Source organism: Melozone crissalis, unplaced genomic scaffold (assembly GCF_028551555.1).
Source record: "Melozone crissalis strain CALT ecotype California unplaced genomic scaffold, PUWL_Pcris_2 ptg000018l_1, whole genome shotgun sequence".
Taxonomy (NCBI): domain Eukaryota; kingdom Metazoa; phylum Chordata; class Aves; order Passeriformes; family Passerellidae; genus Melozone; species Melozone crissalis.
This window is the reverse complement of record NW_026535796.1, coordinates 16,358,595-16,384,232: the sequence shown is the minus strand read 5'-3', so window position 1 is coordinate 16,384,232 and position 25,638 is coordinate 16,358,595. Positions and strand designations below refer to the sequence as shown.

General features: G+C 39.8%; 1 protein-coding gene across 2 annotated transcripts in view; it reads right to left on the bottom strand.

Annotated features, from left to right (window-relative positions):
• The window catches only part of EXT2 (exostosin glycosyltransferase 2), a 74,401-nt gene extending 48,763 nt beyond the window's left edge, over nucleotides 1–25,638 (bottom strand). The window contains exons 1-8 of one of the 2 annotated variants that reach the window (XM_054275812.1): nucleotides 25,579–25,608; nucleotides 24,902–25,011; nucleotides 23,173–23,732; nucleotides 22,912–23,001; nucleotides 18,040–18,156; nucleotides 13,852–14,047; nucleotides 10,401–10,540; nucleotides 9,406–9,499 (exon numbers count right to left, since the gene is read on the bottom strand). In XM_054275812.1, coding sequence (XP_054131787.1) covers nucleotides 9,406–9,499; nucleotides 10,401–10,540; nucleotides 13,852–14,047; nucleotides 18,040–18,156; nucleotides 22,912–23,001; nucleotides 23,173–23,708 — 1,173 coding nt within the window. In that variant the 5' untranslated portion in view covers nucleotides 23,709–23,732; nucleotides 24,902–25,011; nucleotides 25,579–25,608. Of the gene's footprint in view, nucleotides 1–9,405; nucleotides 9,500–10,400; nucleotides 10,541–13,851; nucleotides 14,048–18,039; nucleotides 18,157–22,911; nucleotides 23,002–23,172; nucleotides 23,733–24,901; nucleotides 25,012–25,578 lie in introns of both variants that reach the window. The other variant, XM_054275813.1, reaches the window with a different exon arrangement.

The window sequence follows — 25,638 nt, the reverse complement described above, 5'->3', positions numbered from 1 at the left end:
CTTATTAAGATGTTTGTTCCCAACACACTCAACATAAAACCAGACCTACAGTGAGCTAGAATTGTGTTATCACTGACTCAACAGCAGTCAGGAAAACAACAGAAAACAAATATATATGTGTGTTATTGCAGGGAACATTCATACTGCATGCCCAGAAGTTGGGGGGTGGGAAGATGTTTTATCCACATTTCTTGACAAGTGACAGACAGCTCCTGAAACTGAAAGCAATAGGTTTCTAGTCCTAGGGGTATTGCCTTCAAATATGTCTATGTTCTCAGGGTAGATCAGTTTTCCCTGCTGCAGGCATCCTGCTGAGAGGTGAGGTCCCAAGCAAAACACAGGAATCTGACTGCAAGTCTTTGAGGTGGCAGGAGCCAAGGGAGGTTCAAAGACAAGGCTGCCTGGTGGGCAGCACCTCTGAGTACTGCTGAGGTTAGAGGTTAGTAAAGCAGGAGCCACTGGCCAATAAAACAGTGTTTGGAGAGCCCACCCTATAGATAAATTGGGGATCTGTTTACACCTTTCCCAGCTTTCTGAGTTACACACACTGATGCTTCCCACTGTGATCTTGTCCTGTGTCCACCAGCATCTCCCTTCCTCGGCAGCTGCCCTGCTCTCTGCTGGTTGGCTTTATAGCATAGCTAAAGGATGCTTGGAAACTTTTAATCAGCATGCAGCATCAAAAATAAATAAATAAAAGCACAACTGCTTTTATTTGTGTCAACTGCTGCAATAAGATCTGGCTTGTTTGAGATTTCCCATGACTGCTGTACTAATGCTGGGAGAATAGAAGCTTAAATTCCCTTGATTAGAGAAGCTAAACACAAAGCAAGCCCAGTGCCAATCACACACATGAAAGGACAGCTTTTTGAAGGATGAAAAAAAAAAAATCTAGGTAAGGTTACCACTATATTATAGCTGTCAAAAATCAGCACATACCTCAATTTCAGAGCTTAAGCTCCATACCAGGAAGAACTTGCCCTTTTGATGAAGGCATGTTTTGCTCAGTTTCCTGTAAGCTATACAGCTCTGTTTTATATAAGCACAAACACAACACACATACCCCCATACACACAGTTCTCAACACTGGACAACTTTAACCACAGACATTACTGCCAGCGTTGCTTGAATGCAAATACATCTTACTGACTTCTCAGAGGATAAATCTGAAGGACTGGCAGTCATGAAGGTTTTTCCATATCTACTGGAAAAATTCCATTTAGGACATGGCACTGCTTTCTTCCTCCACATCTTAAAAATAACTGATCTTAGCTTGAGCTATATAAAAATACCTCATCCTTCATGGCTCAAAGTGCACATGGCTGTATGGCTATCTGATGAAATGGGAAAGGTGAATATGTTAACTGCAGGTTGTGATAATAGTATGTGGTAGTCACACCACAATGAAACAGGACTGAAAATAAATTAACATGAAAAAAATCATTGAAAAACATCAAAAAGAGTTATTTATTTATTCTCGTTTCTTCTTGGTAAACATCTATTTGGATGGAATAGCATTCTATTCTCTACTGTATGAAACCAAATTTCTATCCATGATTCCCTACCAACATTAGCATCCTGGAATATGCACACCCTCTACAATCCTTCTGCTCATAGCATCTCTACAGAGCTAAGTCACCAGAATTCAATGACAACTAATGCCAGCTGCCACTTTAATTTCTAAAGAGCATTCAAAATTGTTCCCAATGAAAAAAAAAAAAAAAAACAGGAAAATGAAGAAGCCAAACCCCAGATACAAATTACAGCATTTGAAAGCCAAGGGACACTACAGTATATTCCTAACACAGCCCACTACTCAGTTTGTAAAAAAGAAAAAAGACGCATAATTTTCCTACCTCCAGGCATCTAAGAAACTATTCAATATATCTGCATAATTTACAGACAAAGATTAAAGGAAAAGCTGGCTGAAGATTATCTGTCAGCAAATTGTTTCTATAGAAAATGTAAGACCTTTCTAGTTTAAAAGCCAGATGTTCCTACTGTACTGTAACATACATTTGATACAGTCATTAAAACAGGATCTAGATTTCTAAATTCCATTATTAATATTATGATTTGACCTTGTATAAGTTATTTACATTCAGTAAAATGGATACAAGACCAAGGTGTATTTACTATTCTATTTAATATACTCACATGCAAACTACTACAGCAATGCAGTGTATTTATGCTATATAGATAAATGCTAAAGTTGTAATACTTTCAACAATTAAAGGGGGCAAACAAAGCAAGCAGCTTTGATAAGGAATGTGATGTGGTACAGACTATACAGCAGCAGAGGGAAAGCACACAGTAACAAAGAAAGAGTCCAACACCAGGAGATCATGCTTAATCATCCATTTGTCTGCAGCTAACTGCTTCATGTGCATGACAGAATATTTTCAAATATTCATTCTAAAAGTACATGCCTTTCCAATTTCTGAATCATCTGGTTTATCTGTAGTCTATTCAAGTTGTGTATAGCAATCTGCAAAGGGTATCCAAAAATCCACTGTGCAACGTGATACAGACTCTTAAAGCACATTTTCTTAAAATCTAATCTGAAAACGAAAATAAAATTGTCTCAGAATAGCATAGCTTTCCTCCTAAAGTTTAACCTTTTACTGTTTAGAAGTTGCCAATATAGATACAAAAGCAACCCAAATGTATCCTTTAAAAATGATACATAGAGGTGCTGATTGGTCTCAAATTTCAGAGCTCTTTCTCAGAGATGCCACGAAGACAGTTTTCTTCATTCTGAAAAACAACAAGGCAGGACAGACAAGACAAAAAAAAATCTAGGATAAGGATACTCTCTGCAACAACTAAAGGGAGAGGGGAGCAATGAAGGTCTCATATATAAATGCCAAGGATTCTACAACTCCCATGGTGATCCTGGCAGTAAGCCAGGAAAAAGTTTTTTTCTTTCCTTTGCTGTTTGCAGCAACAAATCTTTCCTCTGGGGGAGGGGTGAGAGGGCTGGAACTAACTTCACTGCATCTGATAAGATGGCAAATTGTCCAGGCCTGACATTTATGGGGGACCCAGAGCTTCACTGAAGCACTCTGGGAGGATTAAGGCAGGGTTAGGCTCTGCAGTCGCACTCCTTAAAATGCTACAAATGGCAGACAGATGAAAGTTTTCTTAAATTTGATAATGATGATTCTACAGAACCCAGAGACAGAAGCTGTCCCCTGTCAGGGAAAGAACTGCAGCTGTACATTTAATATTCTCATTAAAAGGACTTGTAAAAGCCTAAGTATGTTCAAAGAGCATCTAGTGTCCAGATATTGAAATGAATTTCTGTTTAATTGGTTAACAAGAACTAAATCCCATCTCTTTCATGTAAGCTGCACCACCCACAGGAAAACTCCACCACCCATATGCTTTAACTCTATCCAAGACCATTTCACTGCAAGAATGGGATGTTTCACACGCTGGCAGTGATTGCCTGGAGCCAGCAGAAAGGCTCATATAGCTGTCAGCAAGCTGATAAGAGTTGAAATTACTCTACAGAGCCCTCTTTAAAGAAGAGCCAAAGAAGCACATTAAATGAAAGGGAGGAGGGTCAGAAAAGCCAGCCACTCATGTTGTTTTAACGTGGCACTAAAACAAGTCATTGATTTATGCTTGTGTCTTCAGCTCTGTTTGACCTGGAGTCTGAACTTCTCCTCAGTTCAGGGCCGAGGCACATGGGATCTGCCCAAGAAAAACCACAACAGCTTGTCCAGGTATTCTAACTGTGGGAACAAACACTGCAAACTACATGTTTTCTATCCACAAATTTCACCCTGAATTTAACAGGGGTAAAACATCCTTCAATTGTTTTAGCCTGCAATTGTCTACTCAGGCTAAAAAACACAAGAGGTTGTGATTATCTAAAACTTTCATTAGTGAAAAGCAAGAATGGTAGGTGGCCAACTATTTGAGAGGGTACTTTGTGGGGCTTCAGGAAAGTGAATTACACATTCACCCAAAGAAGGAAACTATACATCACTTTCAACAGTGTCCCACTGAAGTGCTTGGCAGCTAGTGAAGATGCATTTTAAAACCCACTGATTATCTGACAATGTTATTACACAAGGCAATATAATACTAAAGTTTTTTGTAAACATGAGTCCTGAAGCTGCCAGGTCTGACCAAATGGCCTTGTGTTCCCATATTCTCCCTCTGACCAAGCTCCACAGCAGGTACCTCAGGAATCCCCCTCCCACAGATACAGCAGGCATAAGCCACCACTTCCTCAAAGTACTCTCCAGCTTCCAGAAGTCTGCAATGCAGGAACTTTTAAGCCAGAGGGTATATCTTTGCATTCATCTCTGACAGATTTTCCTTCCCGGGATTTCTTCATTCTGCCTTTTATGTCAATAAAACCCCTTCACTCACACAAAATTATGAAGCAGAGATTCTCATAGACTACTTTTTAGTTCTGTGAGATCATCTCCTTTTTTTTAGACGAGATTCCAAATAATAAAAGTACTGTGAGACATCAAATGAAATTGTATCCAACAACGTACAGTCACATCCAGTCACTTTTTCATTACCTTCTTATTTTTTAGTTCTGTATTATATTCCTGTTTCATCATCACCAATCATTTATTTTAAAGATGAAGAGTTACACTATTTCATCAGTCTCCTCTTGAAACTTTTGATCACATTTGTTCTATTACATAACTTTCAAGATGGGAGTACCATAACTACAGACTGTATTCATGGTGCAGACATACAACAGATTTACATGGTGGCACAGTATTTTCCATCTTGTTCTCTCTTTGCTAAAAATTCTTTGTATTTTTTTAACATAACTGACTATGGAATTTATACTTTCACATAACTATTTATTACAGCTCTTAAGAATTCTTTTCCAAGTGATTGCAGCTAGTTAAGAGGCCAAAACTGCCTATGAGAAGGCTGTTTTAAATTGCATATACCCCTTTGTATACTGAATTTAATTTACCACTCTATCATTTGGCCATTTTGTACCTGAATTTCTGTGGCCTAAGGTATGCCAGTTCCAAATAAAACCTTTCCCAAAGCAGACAATTCATAATGGATAAATGCAAATGGTTTTCTATAACTGTTAGCTCAAGCCGCAAAGTTTCTCTTAAAAGGCCATGCTATTCTGGGGTACTTAACTCCTACACAGGTGCCCAGATAAGAAATTCAGGGAATTTCTTATCTCCAACCTCTCCACTTCTCTGTAACTTTAGTTGAAATTTGGCACTAACAGAAATCAGAAGAAAAATCAGCAAGCACATTGTATGTGATCATACACATTTCCCTAGAAAACCAGGATGGAAAGAATTCCCACACTTGAGAACACCAGCTCATCATCCTTGTGCCATCAGAGCACACACAGTCATCCAATCTTCCAGAACAGATATGAATTCAGAAGTTTTATTTCTGGGAGGTGGGGAGTGTTACAACGTCAAAAAGGAACAGGCACACAAAGCCACCTTTTGAAAACAAACTCCTTACCTAAAATCTCTTCAGGGAGCAAGAATACCTAAATAAACAGAAGAATGAGTCTTCTATTCCCACTACATAGTACTTCTGATTCTGTGCCTTAATGAGTCTATCCATGCCAAAAGAGTTCGAAGTATGTTGGTATTAAGTGAAGATAAATACTTACAAATGCCTGTCTATTTGTATAGACAGATTCACCTCACAAAAAGAGGGTGAAAAAAGCACAGTGGCTGAGATATAAGCTGAGGAAAACTTTCACACTACTAAAGACATTTATGCATCAACTACAGTGCTGAAACATGTTTCCAGAGACTAAAAGGTTTCCAGAGCAAAACTTTAAAAAAAAAAAAAACAAAAAAAAAAAAAAAAAAAAAAAAAAAAACCAAAACCTGTTGCAAGGGAAACAGTACAAGGCGTGAGACAAGGTAATACCAGCAGAGTTTTGTTTAGCTTTTTTTCTTTTATCTATTTCACTCTGCAGGGGCAAGAGAAAAATTCAAATTTTACTCTCTATCATACAGGCCCATTATATCTACTTCTTCCCCTCCACTTCTAGAACTTTGCTATTATCTGGATGCTGGTTAGAGGTGCAGATAAAATGAAAGCATAGGATGCAGCATCAAGCCTGTGCAGCTAAGCTGCTTATCAACTTGCCCCTGGGCACTTCTGCCAGTGTTTCAGACTCCATATGGAACTATTTGTGAGAGGGGGATGGATCAAGGAAGCTTCAAAGAAAATGAGAATGACAACGTTACTGTAGAAAACAGATAAGACAGCAATCCCAGAGATACATAAGTTTTATCCAGACTGCTATTAATTTTAGCAGCTCAATCAGCAGAGGCTGGTTTTGATGGTCAAAATAATAAAAGAACTATTATTATTATATTTATTATATATTTTTATATGTGAGAATCTGGTTTTCAGGGACAGAGGCTGTACCTGCAGTATTGAAAATATGTATCAATTTTTTACAACTGCGTAGATCAGGCTACAAGCATAGAAACTATTCCCTTTTGTGAGGACAGACAGGAAACTGGACTGGTAATTGTCGAGTGCAAACCATTCTGCAAGTTTGAACAATAAAAGCATAAGTTAATATAGCTGATCTCCAGAGACCTCAGTGCAATCAGGGATGATGTAAGACAGTAGAATTAATTTTGATTTCCCACACTCAAGCTCTGCTCAAACCAATTAATCTCTTTCCCAGTTTATACCACGTACTGTCTGATAAAAAGTTGAGCAAAACAGAATTGTGTTGTAGGAAATCACAGCTGAGGTCATACCAGCCCCTGATCCTAGCAGATGTCTCCAAAATTGAAACTCCTGTATTTTATCCTCTTCATGACAGTATTATGTGATGTCCATGACAAGTGTGCAAACTGGAAGAACACACTTTCAAATATGAGTTCTTATATAACTTAAATGTAATGACTTCTCTCTACAAAACTTCCCTTCTATACCCAGCTGATGTATAGCTAGAAGTACTTCCAGAAACAAAGAAAAAAAATATGCATAGAGAAAATTTTACTCATTAAAGGCAGACAAGCTGAAAAAAATTATATACAGGTATATGTAAGTGTGTGCTTATATGTTTACAAGCACACACCTTGAAAAAATTATATACAGGTATATATTCAACTTGAAAAAATTATATACAGGTGTGCTTATATGTTTATGTCTACATTTTAAGCTTGATCTATGATCTCCAGAGAATCTCCTGTGATAAAACACTGGAAAAAGTACAAAGTAATCAACAAAGAAAACTGGCAAGCTAACATTTACAGTAATATTTGTTTTAATTTTGATGTTTTCCAAATAAGGATAAGAATTATATCATAAGATAACAACTGAAACCAATGCAGTTGGACAGCAAGGCTCCAATCCCACAAAGGTTATCAGATCCAGAAAGTCTGATAGATATGATAAATGCATGTTTCAGCAAGGAGAAACTCAGAGCAAGGATTTGTTCTATTTACCTAGAAAAAATTATCTCAACCATACATGTCAGGTTACTGGTAGTCCACACAGTTTCAGTCATTTAGTACTTTTCACCATTCTATGTGGCTAGAACACAGAACATCTATCAGCAAGGGAATTTCAGAGACACACAGGGATTTTGCCTTGTAAATAAAGCTGACAGGACATGAAATGTACGGATAACATGTTTAAGTATCCTCAATACACACAGATAAAATTACAAAGATTAATTCCTTGTGATTTCATCCTGTTACTTTCACTACCAAAACACACAATAAAAGCAACAAGATGTGAGAAGAAGCTTTAGAAAAACGCATCACACCTTCAGTCAATAGAATCACACTTTCCAATGATGTTCAGTGATGTTTTAACCCAGTGACAATGACTATTGCAAACCATGTATAGTCCAACAAAAATTCCCTCTGAACAGAGACTACATCTGTACTGTGAGCACTAAAATATAATCTATTTTAGGTTAATTTTATAGAATTACAGGTAACATAGATAATGTATATATAACCCAAATTAAGGGGGTTATTGTTGGCTTGTTTCGTTGTGAATGCTTAGGGGGTTTGCTCTTTTGTCTTTATTTTGTTGGTTTTTTTTTTTTACAAATGAGTTGCCTGATTTCATACTTTAGTGTTTAAGGCATCCATAATGTCATGTGCATTGTCCATAGCTGGAGAACACTATCCTGAAATTATTATTTTGCATTATCAGTGAAATAGTCAACAAAAAAATTATTGCACACTTTGACAGACTACTAATATCAGTTTTAAAACTTTATTAGGCAAAACTCCTTAGTGTTGACATCTCTAAATCAAAAATCACATCTCTAGGAGTTGTAACACCAAGGTTACTTTCTCACCTCCTGGTTTTGGTGGCACATTGGCGCTGCCAGCAGGCCCCATCAAAATGGTTCATTTGTGTGAAGGCACTAAGAGAAAGGAGACCCCTGATGGCTGCTGCAGTATTTGCAGACTCAGAACAGAATGAAGTGAAGCTGGCAACAAAATTCAGGTATGAAAGATATCTACATCTAAATTTGAGAATCTATTTTCTCCCCATGAATTATTATTACTATACACTGTACAGTTTTCAGCACTGCCTAAGTAAAAATAACTAGAGTGTTGTAGGCTACGTTCTGAAAAAATGTCTTGGGTCACTTTTTACAAGGACCATGCAAAGGACCACTTGGTCACTAAAGTTGTGTAAGGGAATTTCAGACACATGACTTCACAATTCTTGCAGAAATTTGACTACAGAAATTCCATGCATCTTGAAAAGTCACTTGAAATCAGATGGTCTACTTTTTCCTTAAATGCCTAGCTCTTACTTCCTCTATGATTTTCCTGATGAGGAACTGAGGCAATGGTAAGAGTACCATCTTATCTTAAAACAAGATATGCTCAGGTACAGTAAGATGTCAAGAATGAAATATCCTAGATACAAGTGCACATTACATGTTAATATCCTCTTTGCTGGCCTGATAGTTCATGCTCTGAGCTCTTGCAGTCACCAAGTAAGAAAAATCTCTCTCTCAGAGGAATTGTCAATGTAGATAAAATATTTAAAATATTTTGGACTTAATGCTCCTCTCACATTTTCAGTGACTAAAATTTTTCTACAAACCAAAGCTTCCTTTGAAACAGACTCTTGAACTTCTTTACTACAATTTAAATACCATGTAGAAAAACAAATATACACCGTGATTTCATCAGAAATATGTTAATAGAGGTCAGTAGGCAGTACACTCAGGGAGAGCTTCCATCCCACTGAACAGTGATGGCAAATGCAGATGCTTAACACAAAGAAAGAACAGGGTCAAATAATAAAAACATTAACATGAGAGTACAGTGGATATTTCTGCATTCCAAAAGCTTTCAGAGCATGACAGGTGTATGAACCTACACCCCAAGAGTAAAGCAAGGACAATAATTTGACCACGGTACATTGCTTTACCTGTCTTTGCATCTCTTCAATCTGTCGCTGGGGGATGCTTTGCAGAATACTGTACATTTCAGGCATCTTCTCTTCAGGGATGACAACAGAGGCCCTACAAGCAAAGGAAAGAAAACATATGGCAAGGTGAGAAGAAAGAAATTCTACACTGAAAGAAGTTTTCCAATAGAAGTTTTCATTAAAAGACTACTTTTCTAACCCAGAAGCTTGTCCTATTTTAACAAGACATATTCAAAAAACACAAGCAAAAAGAAGCAGGCTTCTTTCAGTGTAACAAAATACTCCATAGCAGTTCCTTCCCAACACCAGCCAGTCTGCCCATAGATAATGCCACCAAAGTCTGTAGACTGATCTGTCCAGAAAATCAAATAACTACAGAAGGGACAGAGATTCAGAAATCCTGAATTCTCATCTATGGATTGCCATTGACTTGCTACCAGCAGAGATTTTTGGAATAATCAAACAGTAATAGCATATACAGTGTTACACATAAAACAAATAACTTTTGTACATATTATCCCTATCCCAAGACCATGTAACTGGGCACAGTGCATGGAAAAATAATCTAAACTCCTAACAGGGTACTCAGTCACAAAGTAATGATATTTTTCCATTTCAGATAAACTTGGGAATCATGGTGCAATACAGAGACTTTGCATTTCTGTGATGCAATATTTAGTATATATTTTCCTTAAAAGATCCTGAATGAAAACCAGTCCTCATTGAATTCAAGCACAAGATTATACAGCAAATCTCTTTTAGAAGAAAAAATGACAGGCTACAGGCTAATCAAATGCTCTGTCATATCAGTCCCATTTATTTTCCTTTCCTGTTTTTGATACATAATAGATCAAGAGCAAAGTGTGCATCTTCCTCTGTATTTCATTTCCTGTGACCCACAGTACACTCAACTTATCACACAGATTTCATTCAAATCACTGAGGCAGTGAAGTATCCCAGGCAGTGGTTCAATGTACAACAGTGAGGGCACAGACCTCTTCCAGTCCAGAACCTCAGAGAAAGGTAAAATGTAGGAGTCAGCAATGATGACTGGGACACAGCCAGCTTGAAGAACATCACTCAGCACTGCCTGTCCCAGGCGGGCTCCACGTAGAACAACACAGAACGTAGACTCCTGTCAACAAATGACACACAGATGAGGAAAAAAAGGAAATGTTATATTTGCATTATGTGCGTGTATGTATATATGCATTATGCTTTCCTGCCCTTCTCTTCATTAAAAAAAAAAAAAAAAAAAAAACAAGTCAAAAGGAAAACCGAGTTGCTCTGTGCAATCAATAGATTCTGAATTATTAGCTAATTCAAAATAATTTTACAACTTTATCTTCCAGAGGCTAGGAAAAATATCACAAGTGGAGGAATGAGAAATGGACTGGTAGGACAATTCTGTGCTTTATTTTAATGGCCAAACTTTAAAATTCAGTTGAGAAAACTCAAGGAGAAAATCAAGTTTCAAACATTTCAAAGGTCTGGCACAACAAGATGAGCAACAATTAAGATAAACTTATTTGAGTATAAACAGTATGGAGCCAACTTAATTTTCTTCTGTTATAAGGCAGTGCAGCTCTATGGATAGTAAGGAAGTATCAGATTTCATATCTCAAGTCACTTGACATGTTTGGCAGCATTTTCACATGCAAATTAAGAAATCAGGGCTAGATAAAGCCCTTACAGGCTCCTTACAAAAACTCCAGTTACAGAACTCCAAGTATAAAGTAGGTAGCAGTGGCTCACAAATAAAACAGTGATGGACCAAGTAATCTTTTTTAAGTACAACAGGATTCAATGTGTCCCTCAGTTAACTGAGCAGCAGAATTAAGGCCATACTTATTAGAGCTCACAATACCTATGATTTTGTGGGATTAGCAGGTATAATGGATACCAGAATTAGACTTTGACATCATATGCATAAATCAACTAAGAAATACTGTTACATATAGAATTCAACACCTAGAGAAAAATAGCAAACTGCACAAATCCAAAACATGAAGTAACTGGCTAAGATTTGCACTTTGCAGAAGAGGACATTTCCTACAAAAGAACAGGAAAATAAAAGGTATTCATGGGATAGAAATGTGGTACTGTTGAAAAAACAAACCACTCCATCCACAGGTAATATTACAGTCCAAAAAGATGTACAATTGAAGAAATCTGAAGGATTCACTTACTCTTCACAGTAACAAAAGACCTCAGACAGAGCAGGGTTCAGTCTTGGGCAGCGCACTTCCAGTGGTAAATAAAGAATGATTACTTACCTTGAAAGGAAATCTACAAGGAAAGATTGACTCTATCAATGCTACTTATTCTGAAGGAATGAGGGCAGAAGGAAGGGAGCTTCAAAGATAAAAAAGTTGTCACAGAGAAGAGTATAATCCATTTACTCATGTCCACAACACACAAGACAAAGTGCACTGAGTTTAACCTCCAGCAGAGAAGACTTCTTGACTATGTTGCCCTCACCCTGTATTTAGGGACTTTGGTTCTCACTGCCACTGAGGAATCTTGCTTCAGATTCAAGATCTCAAAATAAATGCTAGTAGAGTTCAGCTACACAACAGGGAAAATCCCAAGTCAGTATTATCCCTAAGTTTAAGAAAGAAAAATTATAAAGTTGATACAGAGATTCCCACAGATAAGAAAACATCTTTCCAGCTTGTGTTCCATGGCCTGAAGAAAAGGAGCCAGAATGCTCAGCAGGGCAGCAAAATATCAAGATGGAACTAGGAAATACAAGGGGTTTTGCTGGCTCTTCACTTGTCTCCTGATGCAATCATAAGACCTGTGTTCATACCCATAGAGCACTAAGAGCCTTGAAAATCCCATCCAAGAGAAGACTGCAAACAGGAAGCATTAACAACCCAGAAGTCCAAGAGTCTGTCTAGTAAGACATCTGTAAAGGCAGTGCTGGAAAGGATGAACTGTGATCCAAGTCCCCCTTCCCCCACTCTTAGACAGGAAGAGAAGGAAAAGAAGGGTGTGGGGAATGGAAGGAGCTGAGAAAATGAACACACATTTTAACCATTGACTCACTAGATCACACAGCAGCAGGTGGAAGAGACTAGTAAGGTCTGGGAGAGACAAAAAAGGAAAAAAAAAAGTCCAGATGTGGACACACATGCTCATCTGCCCAGATAACCATTTTTCCTGTCTAGACAAAGGTTACTATAAATACATCTCCTCACATCACTACTGTTATCAGCCAGACATTCCAAAGGGAAATGCAGGGGAAAGTATTTTAACAATCTCAGTATGTGCCAGCTCTCTTCTGAGTTATAAAATCATATATAGCAAGATAGAGATTCCCTGAGTTGCCATCCTTTAGCAATTCAGTCTGTATTTAAAGAAATAAAGCAAACAAGTTTTCTTTTTTACTCAAAGTTTGGGACTCACAGTGACCCTTTCCTCCCTCTCCTCCTCCTCCACATGGAATTTTAAACATATTTCCTACAAAACATAACAGGAGGGGTGGAAACTTTGGCTTTCCTCAGCTTGTTTGTTATTTTACCATCATTTGCTGAAGTTCAAAGACAGATTATATGCTGGTGGCCACAGACAGAGCACAGTGGCCTATGGCATAACTCACTTCACCACACTGCATGCCAAAGCACCTCTGCTAGTGAACTGCCAAGAGACACAGGGGTCTGAGAACACTATCTAGTTTTGTCTTCACTGACACATCAAAAGGCCTCTGGAAGTTGGGCCAAGGCCATGAAACACATTTCACCTAGATGTGTTCATAGCTGCATGCTGACAAGCCTTCTAGCTCAGTCTGTCATATCTACACAGATAGTTTTGTACAATTTAACTACTAAGCTGCATACAAAAAATGTAATCTGACTAACTCTACTTACATGTAACACTCTTGCTGTTTAAAGTTCATTTTAACCTTCTATCCAATTGACAAAGCCATCTTCAGCTCCAAGCTTCATCTAGCAAGGCGTGGATTGTCATAGCTGAGAAATTAACTCCAAATTCATGCCTGCTGAAAGCCCTTTTGTCAGCTATTTTGGAAGATGTAGATTCCAATGTTCCTCTCCAGTTCTGAAGTGAGCAACTTTATCTGCCTCTAAAAGTTTTTCCTTCCCTTCCTCCATTTTAGCATCCCATTGCTGTTGGATTTGACAGCATCCTCTGTGTAAATTTTAAGTTTACATAACACTGTCTTGTGTTACTAAACCACCATGACCAGTCTCATATAATCATAGTCTACATATAAGTTTGAGCACATCGTTTCTGGCCCTCTTAAAAATAAGGATGAAGTTAGGACATAATACTCGAGGTAACATAACAAATTATGCAGTTTTAAAAGATATCCAGCATATTAATTAAATACAAGGAAGTACCCTACCACTGCTGAAGAGAAACAGAATCACAGCTAAGACAGACACTGCTGGGAAGGGGAGTCTGCAGGACAGACAGCCTTACCTGAAGCACCTGAGGATAATCAAAGACTTGATTCTTGTAGCAGCGCTTGCGAACGGCAGGGACCCCATCTGACAGGTTTGAGCATTTGTCTAGGACCAGCACTGACTCCCCATTCTCAGCCTGAAGAGCCTCCAGCTCCAGGCGGTACTCTGGGTGCAGAGCCATCTGAGATGAGAGAATGAAATACCTGCGAGGGCTGAGAACACACAGCCAGGTCACCTGACTGCACTGCAAATTTACTTCCAAGATCTCAAGAACACATTTCCCTCCATTCTGGAGAAGCACAGTGTCATGGGATGACCGCTTTTATCCCAATATCGTGTATTATGTCTGGCAGCTGTGTTTTTTTTTTCTCTCTCTCTCTCTCTCTTTTCACCCCCCCCCCCCCCGGCCGTCTTGCCGCGGCGGGGCGGGGAGGGAGGAGGGAGGGGGACTGGGTGTACTTTGGCTTTTCGCTTTTGGCTTTTGGCTGCTTGGCTGGCTGGCCTGCTTGCTTCTGCTTGCTACTTCGCTTGCTTGCTGCTGCCTTAGCCCTAGCTGATAGCTGCCTTTTTTCCCTTTGCTGCTTTCTGTGCTGTTTTTTTTTCCCTTTTCTTTCGTCCTCTCTTTCTTACCCTCCCCTGAAGATACTGGACCGGCTCCGGACCTGACCTGGGACGTCCGGCGGGACCTCCGGAGCCTGCGAGAGACGCTCGGCACCCTCCACAACACTGACTGGTTTTCTTTTCTTTTCTTGTGTTGGGGAGTGTTCTTTTGTTATTTGCCAATAAATAGGTTTTGTTTTCCACTTTGCTCCTCCAAGGAATTCCTTCCCGAACCCGGTATTGGGGGGGGAGGGGTGGTTGGAGATTTCCCCTAATTTGTCCTAAACCAGGACACACAGCAAGATTAACTAAATGTGGACATGGTGCCAAGACCAGACTTTCAGACAACACTGGAAAGGGTAATGATGAAATATAATTAAGTCTGGGATAGCAAGTGGCTCAACATCATTTACAATTCTGAATTTATTTGTACTTGGTAAGAGTGCTTATTGCATTAGAATAGGCACCTGCATTATAACTTCTACACAAACTTAGAGAAACATTATTTAGCTGCATTTTAAATCAGCCTGCTACTGATGCCAGGATTGATTGTACTTTTGTTTGGTGTTTGTGTACTAAAACAAAGTAGATAGGACACTGAGTGCTGAGTGCTTCTAGTTTCTCCTCCCATATATGTTCTCATGAATTTTAATTGAGAAAAGATGCTGAACTAACAACTCAGTATTTAGTATTTAGCTTATTTAGTCTTGATATGGTGACAGCAGCAATAGCACAAGCTCATCTTTTTAACTGTGATTCAGTTCTATCCCTTGGGGCAATATAAAGGCAACATTTCCAATGAAAAGTTGAAGGTCCATATGGTGTATGTTATCTCATACACTCTCAACTCATACCATGCTCTAAAACCATGAATATTTAAAATGTGCTGAACATTTTAAATACTGACATGTTTAAAAACACTGGAGGTAAACCATACAGGAATACAAGCGCAAATTAGGTGCTTGCTGCTTAAAAAAGTTATACTAATACTGGAAAATAGCATGTCATATAATTGTTATACTCATCTATACTTGGGTTTTCTTTTAAAACAGGTCAGCTGAAGTTAGACTGCTCCAACCACTCCCCAGTGAAAGGAACACACATAGTGAGTGAGTGCCCTCATGCTGCCAAAAGAACACAGGAAGCACGAGGCCTGTACTTAGGGTTCCAGTTTTACTCCACGTGATGCTATCTTTAATTTACAGCTCTGAAAACACACAAACATACACACTTTATAAAGTCAGACCTCTCCTGCTGCTCTTCTCACCTCTTCTACTCATTTTCATGCTGGTCACTTTAGTTGCTCCAATTAACAGATGCATAGTATTTTTTTTAAACATTTTTTCTCACAAGTCTCCAGCTGCTACCAACTTGCTACCAGCAGAAGTGGATTTTAAGCAATCCAATTAAAAAGGCAAGTAAATCAAACCCCCTCAGTTCAGCTCTGTAAGAGGCCTTAAAAAAAGGAAATAATTATACAGATGAGTGATAATAAATGCATATAACCAGCTAAAAAAAAAAGGTCTGTTTGTGTACACGTTTAAAAACAAATTTTGCCTTGAAACTGTCATCAATCTGTGATACTCAAAATCTAGCTTATCAAACATTGCTACAAAAGAAAGAACAGGCCATCTCCCAAGAAACAACACACTAACACAGTGTGATGAAAAGGTTTATCCCAAGCAAGCCTGGATTCTGGGCAGTGCGTCCCCATCCCATCCCTCCTGCAAAAAGCAGTCGAGGCTGGGAACCCGTCTCACTAGTAACGCTGAGTGGCCACTGGATGGCACTCCGGACACCAGGCTGCCCAACACTATTTAAAAAAAAAAACAGTTTTGAGAAACGGAATCTCCAATACCTTTACTGAACACAAGACCTACTTCTCTTATTCGACCCAAAACGAGACACAGAGTTTATCTGACTACATGGACATGAACAACATGACTGCTTCTCTCTTTACAACTGGCTCTATACATTCTGGAACCTATCACCACATTCCTGCTCCCCAGACAGAAACACAAAGCTTGCTTTCACTCTGTGTCACAATGCAGTAACACCTGAGACCTACGAACAATCAGCTGGGATGCAACCAGATGCCACTCGCTGGCCTGGTCCAAGGCATCACAAAGCAGGGACACAAAGGGTGTGAGCAAAGTAAACCACTGCTGCACAAGTTTGTCCTAACTGACTGCATTACTGTACTTGGAGCAGCCAAGAGCAACAGCAAGAGCACTGCCCTTACCAGAAAAGACAACTAAACCCAAAGACTGATAACTTTTGTGTCCAACACAGGGTGCACCATTTCAATCAGTTTTCCATTTTGAAAATTTATATTGTCTTCAGAACACTGTAAGAAGAAAAGGACCTAAAGCTTCTACATTTGTAAACTTGATGTTGACAATGAGCAGACAGATCACTGATCCCCATTGCCTCTGTCTGCTCATCTTTTAAACCATAATAGAGTAAGACCTTGTTACAGTGGAACTTTTCCAGATGTGTAATTAGAAGATTTATGAAATATAAAAAGAACCTTCCATAACCAGTTAAAGCATGTCTTCCAAACTTCTACCTCCTCTTGTTCTGAAGACGTGAACAGATTAGAGAAGCCACCATTGCCAGGATAGTTAATTTCAATGGCTAATTACATGTTCTTAGAAAATCAGTGCTTTATTTCCCAACTGTCTTGCTTTATTTCCAACTACAAGGTTCAGGTAGGGGAGCGTTGTGTTTTTTGTGTTTATCTCTTACTCCATTACTTTAAAAAAAGAAACAAATCAAATCAGTATTAAGCTCCAGATGTATGCATTCCCATAATCACACATACAAGTTTTCATCCTCCTTTTTTAAGAGCTTAATGACAGGTCAGGTGCCAATAGTGGGTGTTACATCAGGCAGCCAACCAGTCACAGTGGGGCTCCTCAGGGCTCCAGCCTAGGGCCTGAGCTCTTCCACATCTTCATAAACAACTCGGACACAGGACTGGAAGGGATACTAAGTTTGTCAACAACAAAAAACTGGGAGGAGCTCTTGGCTCTCTTGAAGGCAGAGAAGCCCTGCAGAGAGATTGTAACAAATCAAAGGGCTGGGCAATCACCAACAGTATGAAGTTTAACAAAGACAAATGCCAGGCTGTACCTGGGATAGGGCAAACCTGGATGCATGGACAGACTGGGAAACGAGAGGCTGGAGAGCAGCCCTGTGGAAGGAGACCTGGGGGTCCTGGTCAATGGCAAGCTGAATATGAGTCAGCAGTGCCCTGGCAGCCAGGGGGGCCAGCCATGTCCTGGGGTGCATCAGGCAGCTGGTCAAAGGAGGAGACTGCTCCACTCTGAGTCCTCTGCACAGTTTTGGGCACCACAATATAAGAAAAGCATAAAGCTATTAGAGGGAGCAGTTGCCAATTGAACCATCACCACTGGAACCATCAGCATTGAAAGCATCATCTATTTTAATAGCAAGAGCTGTTAAAAACAACACAAAATTGCCCAAGCTCACCATAAAGTTATTAGCTATATTTATATTTCACAATCATCAATAAGAAATATGATATTGAATTGACTATAATATTGAATATACTTTGCACAATTCATGGGAATCATTTTACCCTGGTCCTCTTTCTGGCAGATCCACTTCTGCTGACAATGGGCTGTAAACAGGAATGCTGACGTCGTAGCCTTGCCGGTAGGTCCAAGTGGAGAAGCCTCCACCAGCCAACAGAGCTCTGGAAAATACAAGAAAGTTTAAACTGACAATGTATAACATTCAAACTCCAGTGATTCACTGCTTGTCATTGCCAGAACAAGAAGGCACGTGCTCTGAGATAAGCTTTTCCCTCAGCATTTGTCAGTGGCATGTTTTCATGTTGGTTTTAGGCTGACTTCAGTTTTTGTCATCTTGGTTTACTGCTAAATTGGATCATGTAATTGTAAGCATTCTAACAGAGTGCTTACAATTGTGTAGGATCACTGAGGAATGGACCATTTTTGCATTAATATAGGGAAATTAATATATTGCTGTTATTGTTGCAATTTCCAAGTTTACATATCCTAAGACAATTTTAATCTGAAGAAACACATTCTGAATTATTTATACTAGTTAAGATATTCCTTGATGCCTTGATACTAAAATTGGTTATAGCACAACTTTTAAATTGTTTGAGACAAGCTGTATTTCAGATACAAATCACAACAGAATATTTTAGTATCTTATAGTGATTTTGGGTGTCTCAGGATGGAAATTATTTGCAACTGTATTTTCAAAGTTATCATACTAGTGAAATTTATTTCATTTTTATATTACACAAAAATTCTATAAACAGAAAACATGAAAACAAGAAATCTGTATGTTATGACACTAAGTTCCAACAGGAGAGGTTGCTTGTGACACTATATTCTAGAGAGCAAGGGAAAAATCAAGGACTGATAAATTAAAATGCAATTCAACCTTCCAAAAGGATGACTTGCATAGCGCCTTTTCCTAGATGGGACAACCTTTTGCCACACAGAAGTGCTTTAAGAAACAGAAGAGAACAATATGTATAGAAGAAAGCAATATATCATGCAGAATTCCAGAAAAAAAAAAAGGTTTGCTACTATCTCCTACGACAAACCAAGCCTCTTTAAAATATGCTAGTACAGGACAACAATTTTTCCATTGTCATTTCATGTCCAGTGACCAGGTAGCATCAGGAACACATCATCCTAGCTCCAAAAGAAGCCCAGATTCAGCTTCTTTTGTGAGATTTCTCAAAGAGCTGATCAAATTTTCAGTCCTTTACCACTCAACAGGAGGGTGTGCTATACTTTTAGCTGCTTCTGGGATACTGGTTCTGCTTGAGGTACCATATTTCTCAATTCCAGTTTGTCTCCTTCTCTGTGGAAAGGAGCAGGACACAAATACATTACTAGACAAGGCACTAAAGAAAGGATCTCGAGGAGCTGTACCCATTGTTGCAGCTATGACTGCAGTGAGAAGCCTTACTGTCACAGCTCAGGTCAGAGCAGGCACAGGTCTCAGTAATCAGGACACACAGAGGAACAAAATGTCAACATGAGACTGGAAGAGGCACCAACAATCCATTAGCTACTATTATTGTTTTCAGATATCACTGAATGAAATCCTTGGTAAGGTGTTTGGAAAAGCATTTTCCACAAACGTTAGACAAGAGATAACCATTATACCGAATTATCACCCAAGATTTTTCCCATCAGAACAAGACATTCAGGATGAACACCAGTATGTTGTGCCTGTTCTTCTAATCCCCATCAGATGGCCCACAGATACTTCACCTCCTGTTCTGACCTGCAGCACAATTGTTCAGTGCTCAAACACCACAATCACACTTTGCCATAAATGTGACTCTTCATTCAGAACACAAACTATGATAGGAACAAAAAACAACTAGAGAACCAGATGATAAATTAAGTACATGCTGAGTTTAGGTTCCAAATAATTTTTAATTCCTTTCCAATGTCCCTCATCCCCCTGCTTTTGCTGACATGTACAACACTGCTATGACTAGGTCTCACAGTGGAAGCTGCATGTTCTATATCTTATCTATATTAATTCAGTTACAAGAAGAGAGAAAAAAAAATGGCTTGAGTGTTACTGTTCTTGCAGTTTATATCTCCCTTCTCTTTTTTACACCCCCTCCCCCCAAACTGGGAAACCAGAACCAGATTGTTTTAATAGGATCCAGTGAAAACACGACAGCACCTCATCAGCCTTGAGAAAGCAGGTGTGTGTCATGCAGACTTTTACCTAAATAAATCCACAGGGAACCAACACCAGTTAAGTAACTCCACTTGGATTTTCATTGTACAGTGCATTAAGAGAGTAGGGATATTAACTCCTAATGTACTCAAGACAAATAATCTTTAAATTGCACTGATCAGCAAGGAATGACTGTCCCTGAGCAACTTTTCACCACTTTTCAAATATTGATCCTTTTTTCTCTCCATGAAGTGCTCCAGCTGGCCTGTACTCTAAATGTTTCTGTCCAACTGCCATCTGCAGTCGCTTTCTGCCAAACTTCACAAGGCACTGAACCCAATTCACGGACTGAAATAGAAATAAATAAAAAGTATCTTAGTTCATAAATTCAATTCTACAGCACCAGAATTTCTCTGCAAAAGAAATCCTGTCAACCTCATCATTGTACTGAATCCAACAGCACTAATTAACAGACAATATAGAGCTTATCTTTTAGGTTTTATGGCAGGAGATTACAAATGTTACGGCAGCTAATACTAGCAACATAATCTCCACGCCCACAAGGCAAACTTTCACCTTTGAAATTATGGAATAAAGCACTTTTACACTGCCTTTGGAAATTGGATTTAAAGATTTAATAAACAAACAACCTTAGTGAAGTATCTTAGCCAAGAACTTTTCCAGATGTAAAATTATTATATAACTGAACTGCCCCCCTGTGTATAAGATCTTACTTTATCTGGATCAACATTCTGCAGCAAGTGATTGGAACACAAGTCTATTAAACTTCATGATCCACTACAGTTCAACTGTGTATGATGTCTCAGACATGTTGATTAGAAGGCAGGCCACACTCCTGTGCAAACTACACAAATATTACCTGTGGATTTCACAAGTGATCCACAAACTCCCACAAATGCAGTCTTTCTAGAGTTGTCATGGTAGAGTTCAGAGAAGTCATTCAAAACCAACTGAACCGTGCCAGCATGCCTTTATTTTGGCCAGCAGCTTCTCACCCTGTGATGCTACAAACAACTGTCTTTCATAGTTGTACCCATTCCTAACACCTTTAAATATTCTCAAATTAAGGAAACATACCCACGTTGCTTGTTCTGTTAGACATGAACTAAGAACTCCAAAGGTCTCCAAAATCGTACTGAAAGCTCACACTGCACCCTCAGGCCTCCCCAGGACTAGGTCCACACTCCCAACTTCTTTCACAGGCCCCTTGTCTTCACACCTGTGACCTGTAGAATAGGTTCTGTACATCAAACAGCCCAACTGCTGACTGCCTACAAAAAGGAATATCCTTTTTTTCTTCCATCCCAAGCACTGTTATTGCCTCTCTAATGTATTACAGCTCATGATCATACAGCTGTGGACTGAGTCAGATTGGCAAAATACATCAGCTGAATGCCAAAAAAGACTTCAGTTTTTTACTTCAATTACTCAGTTTTCCATGTTAGCATGACAAATACTTAGGAGAAACACCTACCAAAATAATAGGCTTCCTGCCTGCTAAGCCAAGGCATGCAAGGCCAAATGTAAACAGAGATTTGAGATCAAAAAGTAAAAATAAAAAGTTCTGTAGCATATCTACTACTTTCAGTTAATATATTCAATTTTTTGATAGACACATGTATCCATAAGCATGCAGTCCATGCCACCGTCAAATGAAAATTCCCCTTAAGTATAAATCTAAGATAACAAATTCAAGTATTTACTAACAGATTAACAGACTTGTCTGCAGGAGACTGATGCTCGACTGCCCTCTCCAGGCTAATCCATACATACAACATATTTCATACAGAGGAGGACAAAACTTACACATATTTCACAGTGATGTAATTACAATGAGGAAATTTACTTTAAACATGTGCAGGAAAAAAATATGTTCTGGTACTGGAGGATGTTTTAAATTGTCTTTGCTGAAAAGAAATCAAGATACACTTCACAGACCACCATCTTAGCAAAGATCCCATATCTCAGGCAAAATTTTATTAACATTTAGCAGAAGAAAGTTAACTTTGACCTTCAGCAAAAGCACTGGTTACAATGGACCTAACTCAGCAGAACTAAGCACACACAGGCTGACATATTAGAAACATCTTCAGCAACAGTATCGCCTTGCTCTAATTCCAAGTTTCTTTGCCTTGCAACCTCCTTTGCTCTTCCAAAACTAAACTACCCTGCAAGTGAAAATTGAGCTCAGAATGTATGCCTTTTAAGCTCCTGGCAAATATTTTTAAAGCACACTTGCCAGAGAATAACTAAGAGCACTTGTCCAATTACTAATATAGTCTAATTATTAAGACAACAAAAACTATTGAAATTCAGCATAGTTTTGTCAAGCAGAGCAGCTGCTTTAAAATATCCCTGAAGCACCTGACTTCTACTAGAAAGCTGCTGCTACAGTCATCTTTGAATTTCTAATTTGCATCAAATGGAACATTCTGTAAAGCATTCATAATCAGTTACACACCAGATCATGGTTCTCCAACTTTACAGCAAGTCCAAGAGTTAAAAGCAAACTATCAGCCACATCCCTTATAAATTTAAGGATGGGGCTAAACTATCAAATTTCAAAAGTAAATACCTCTTCTATACAAGGCTTTACTTTCCTTTTTTGAGAAGCAAGCAAGTCATAGTCTATCTTTGCAAAGTTTAAGGAGCACATCCTTTGCTACCAATTGCCCTTCTGAGCTTGTTGCTTCTTCAGTGGCACTTAAACCCAGATCTGTCCATCACACAGCACAACACATACCTATCTCTAGGAACATCTAGGGCAGTGTTATAATCCGGTGGCCCTCCAGGCAGCATATTGAAGAGCAAATGATTTGTGCCTCGATCCCACCTACAGCAAAAGAAGAAATAAACTGCAGTTAGAAAGGTGTTCTCTACATAGAGACAAGTTCTGTCAAAGCCTACTGCTGGCATTAACTCACTGCATTCTCCCCTCCTGCGTTACACTCACTTTTTTCACTTTGTGTTCTTCACATTCACACACTGAAGTTTCAGCACATACCTGGACAGCTGTGCCAAAGCCTGAGCTGTCTCTTTGATCCGGAGGGCGTTCTGATTGAGGACATCTATGGATGGCACAAAAAGGCAGGCCCGGTTGACATCGTCCGTGTAGAATTCGCTGTCAGAGATGGCCGTCAGCAGCTCATTGTACTCCCTGGAAATGGTGTTGCTCACCAACGTTCCATACTCATCCACATACTTTTTCAGTGAATAGATGTACACTTTGATTTTGTTCTTGGGATTGAAGCCACACCTGTAGACATCGAAGCAGGTGTGCATCCTGCAGCTGAGGTCTCCCCGCTCAGGAATGGGGCTATCGGCAGGAAGCTTGACCACAGGCACATCATGGACACTGCGCTTTTCAACGGTCCAGTCACTGGATGATTCAATGGAGTGAGGCCAGAACTGGAACATTCCTGTGGCAATGAGGCCAAGCAGAACTATGGAAAAGAGAGTGATGTAATAGATGCGGTGCTTGGTTTTCATCCTTGGGATGAGGGCTGGACCCCGGGTGTTGTATTTGGCCGAGGCACACATAATGGCATCGATTATCTCTTGTCACTACAAAACAGAGAGAGAGGTTTTAGGAGGAACTCTACAATAGAGACACAGTTACCACAATGCAGAGAAAGATGCAGTTACTCCTTTCAGGAAAGGGTCTTTGCCTCAGCAGATTGAAGTAGGCGTTCTTCAGATGCTCATGAGTCCCACTGGAACACAGGATGCCAAGCAGGCCTGCCACTTGGCAGGCACCAGCTGAGGCTGATCTGCTGGGCCTGACTGGAACCAAATGATGTGGGCCAGTCAACAACCACTGGCCAGAAAAAGGCACAGCTTGGGCAGAGAGAGGGAGAGGAAATCTCAGACACTGCAGAAGTGGTGAGGCCTCATAAGTCCCGCTACACCTACAACAAAGCATAGTCAGAGGCAATGCTAATAAAAAACCAAAATGCTTATCTACAGGAGAAACAGCCTGGATACCTACAAAGGGCTTATAACGGGGCATCACACACAACTTAGGACCATGATACTGTTTCTAAGGTAAAGGTGCTTCTAAACAGAATTTCAAAGGAGTCCCACCATATCTGATTAAAATGATGGCAAAATATTTCTGGCAAGAAAAACAAATTGATTTGTCATCTTTGTAAACGTGCCTTGTGGGGCACAAAATTGTTCTACGAGCTGCCATTGCAGCCACACTGAGAAAAGCATTTAATCAGTTCACTACAGCTGAAATGAAAAACATGATGTAATATAAAGTATCATGAACTACTATCATCTTTGATATTTCTTACAAGCTCCTACACAAAGAATTGTAGTTCCTGCAAAAGACAATTTACATTTACTACAGACTGAAAAATCAGCAAGCAACAACTTGGTTAGGTTTTCAGCTAAAACTTTCAATAAGTAAATTCAACCTGAATTCTCCATAATGAGAACTTTGTAAGAGTAGTAAGCACGTTTTCCAGAAAAAGAATGTGAACGGTATAATTATGTGTTTTTCTTTTGGAAAAATGGGATGTTTTCTTGCTCTGTGAGCTAAAAAGAAAGTCTGACATGTCAACTATCCAGTAGACATCAAATATGAATAAAATAAATATAAATGAACAAAAGAAGCATTAATTTCATTATTAATCAAAAGATGCAACAAACGGAATTATGTTTATTTTGTGTTCTTAATAAAAGACTGTTAGGATGGGGTGGCTAATGCATGACTTGACTGTACTTACACACAGTAGCACTAAAATAATCTCAGATGCTAATAAACATTCCACTTTTAACGGCTCTTCTCATCACTTTATGTCCACAATCTGATTCTGGAGGAAGCCTCTAAAATCTCCTGTACAAGGCAATACACGTGTCATGCTGTTATCAGGACAGAAGCCAGAATGCTACATTACAGTCAGCTTTACAACCAAAAACTTCCCATATGCTTCCGACTGTTAACCGCGTCCTTTATTCCTCATTCTGACCCAGCACCAGAACCAGCTATGTGATGACACTGCAGCGAGCATTTCAAACCTGTCCGGCTGGAAGAGCCCTCAATGGAAGGTACCCCTCCATCCACGGAAACCTTCCCTCTCACACAGCAACAATCCACCTGGGCAGCTGCAGGCACGGCACAAGCCGTACGGGCTTGGGGTGCGGGAAGTAACGGGAGCAACACGTAGCACACACAGAGGCGGCAACAGCGTGACGGGCCGCAAGGGCCGAGGGACTGAACGGGACGGGACGGGATGGGACGGAACGAGCCGGGCCGCCTTCCGAGCGACGCGGCGGGCGGGCCCAAGCCAGCACGGAACCCGGCCGGCAGCAGCCGGGCCGCCACTCCGCTGCGGCTCCCGCAGCCCCTGCTCTCTGCCCACCCGCCGGAACCGCACAGGCCGCCCCCGCCGCCCGCACTCACCGCCGCCCGCAGTCGCCGGGGCCGCCCGGCCGCGCCCCGCCCGCCCCGGCCGCTCCGCGC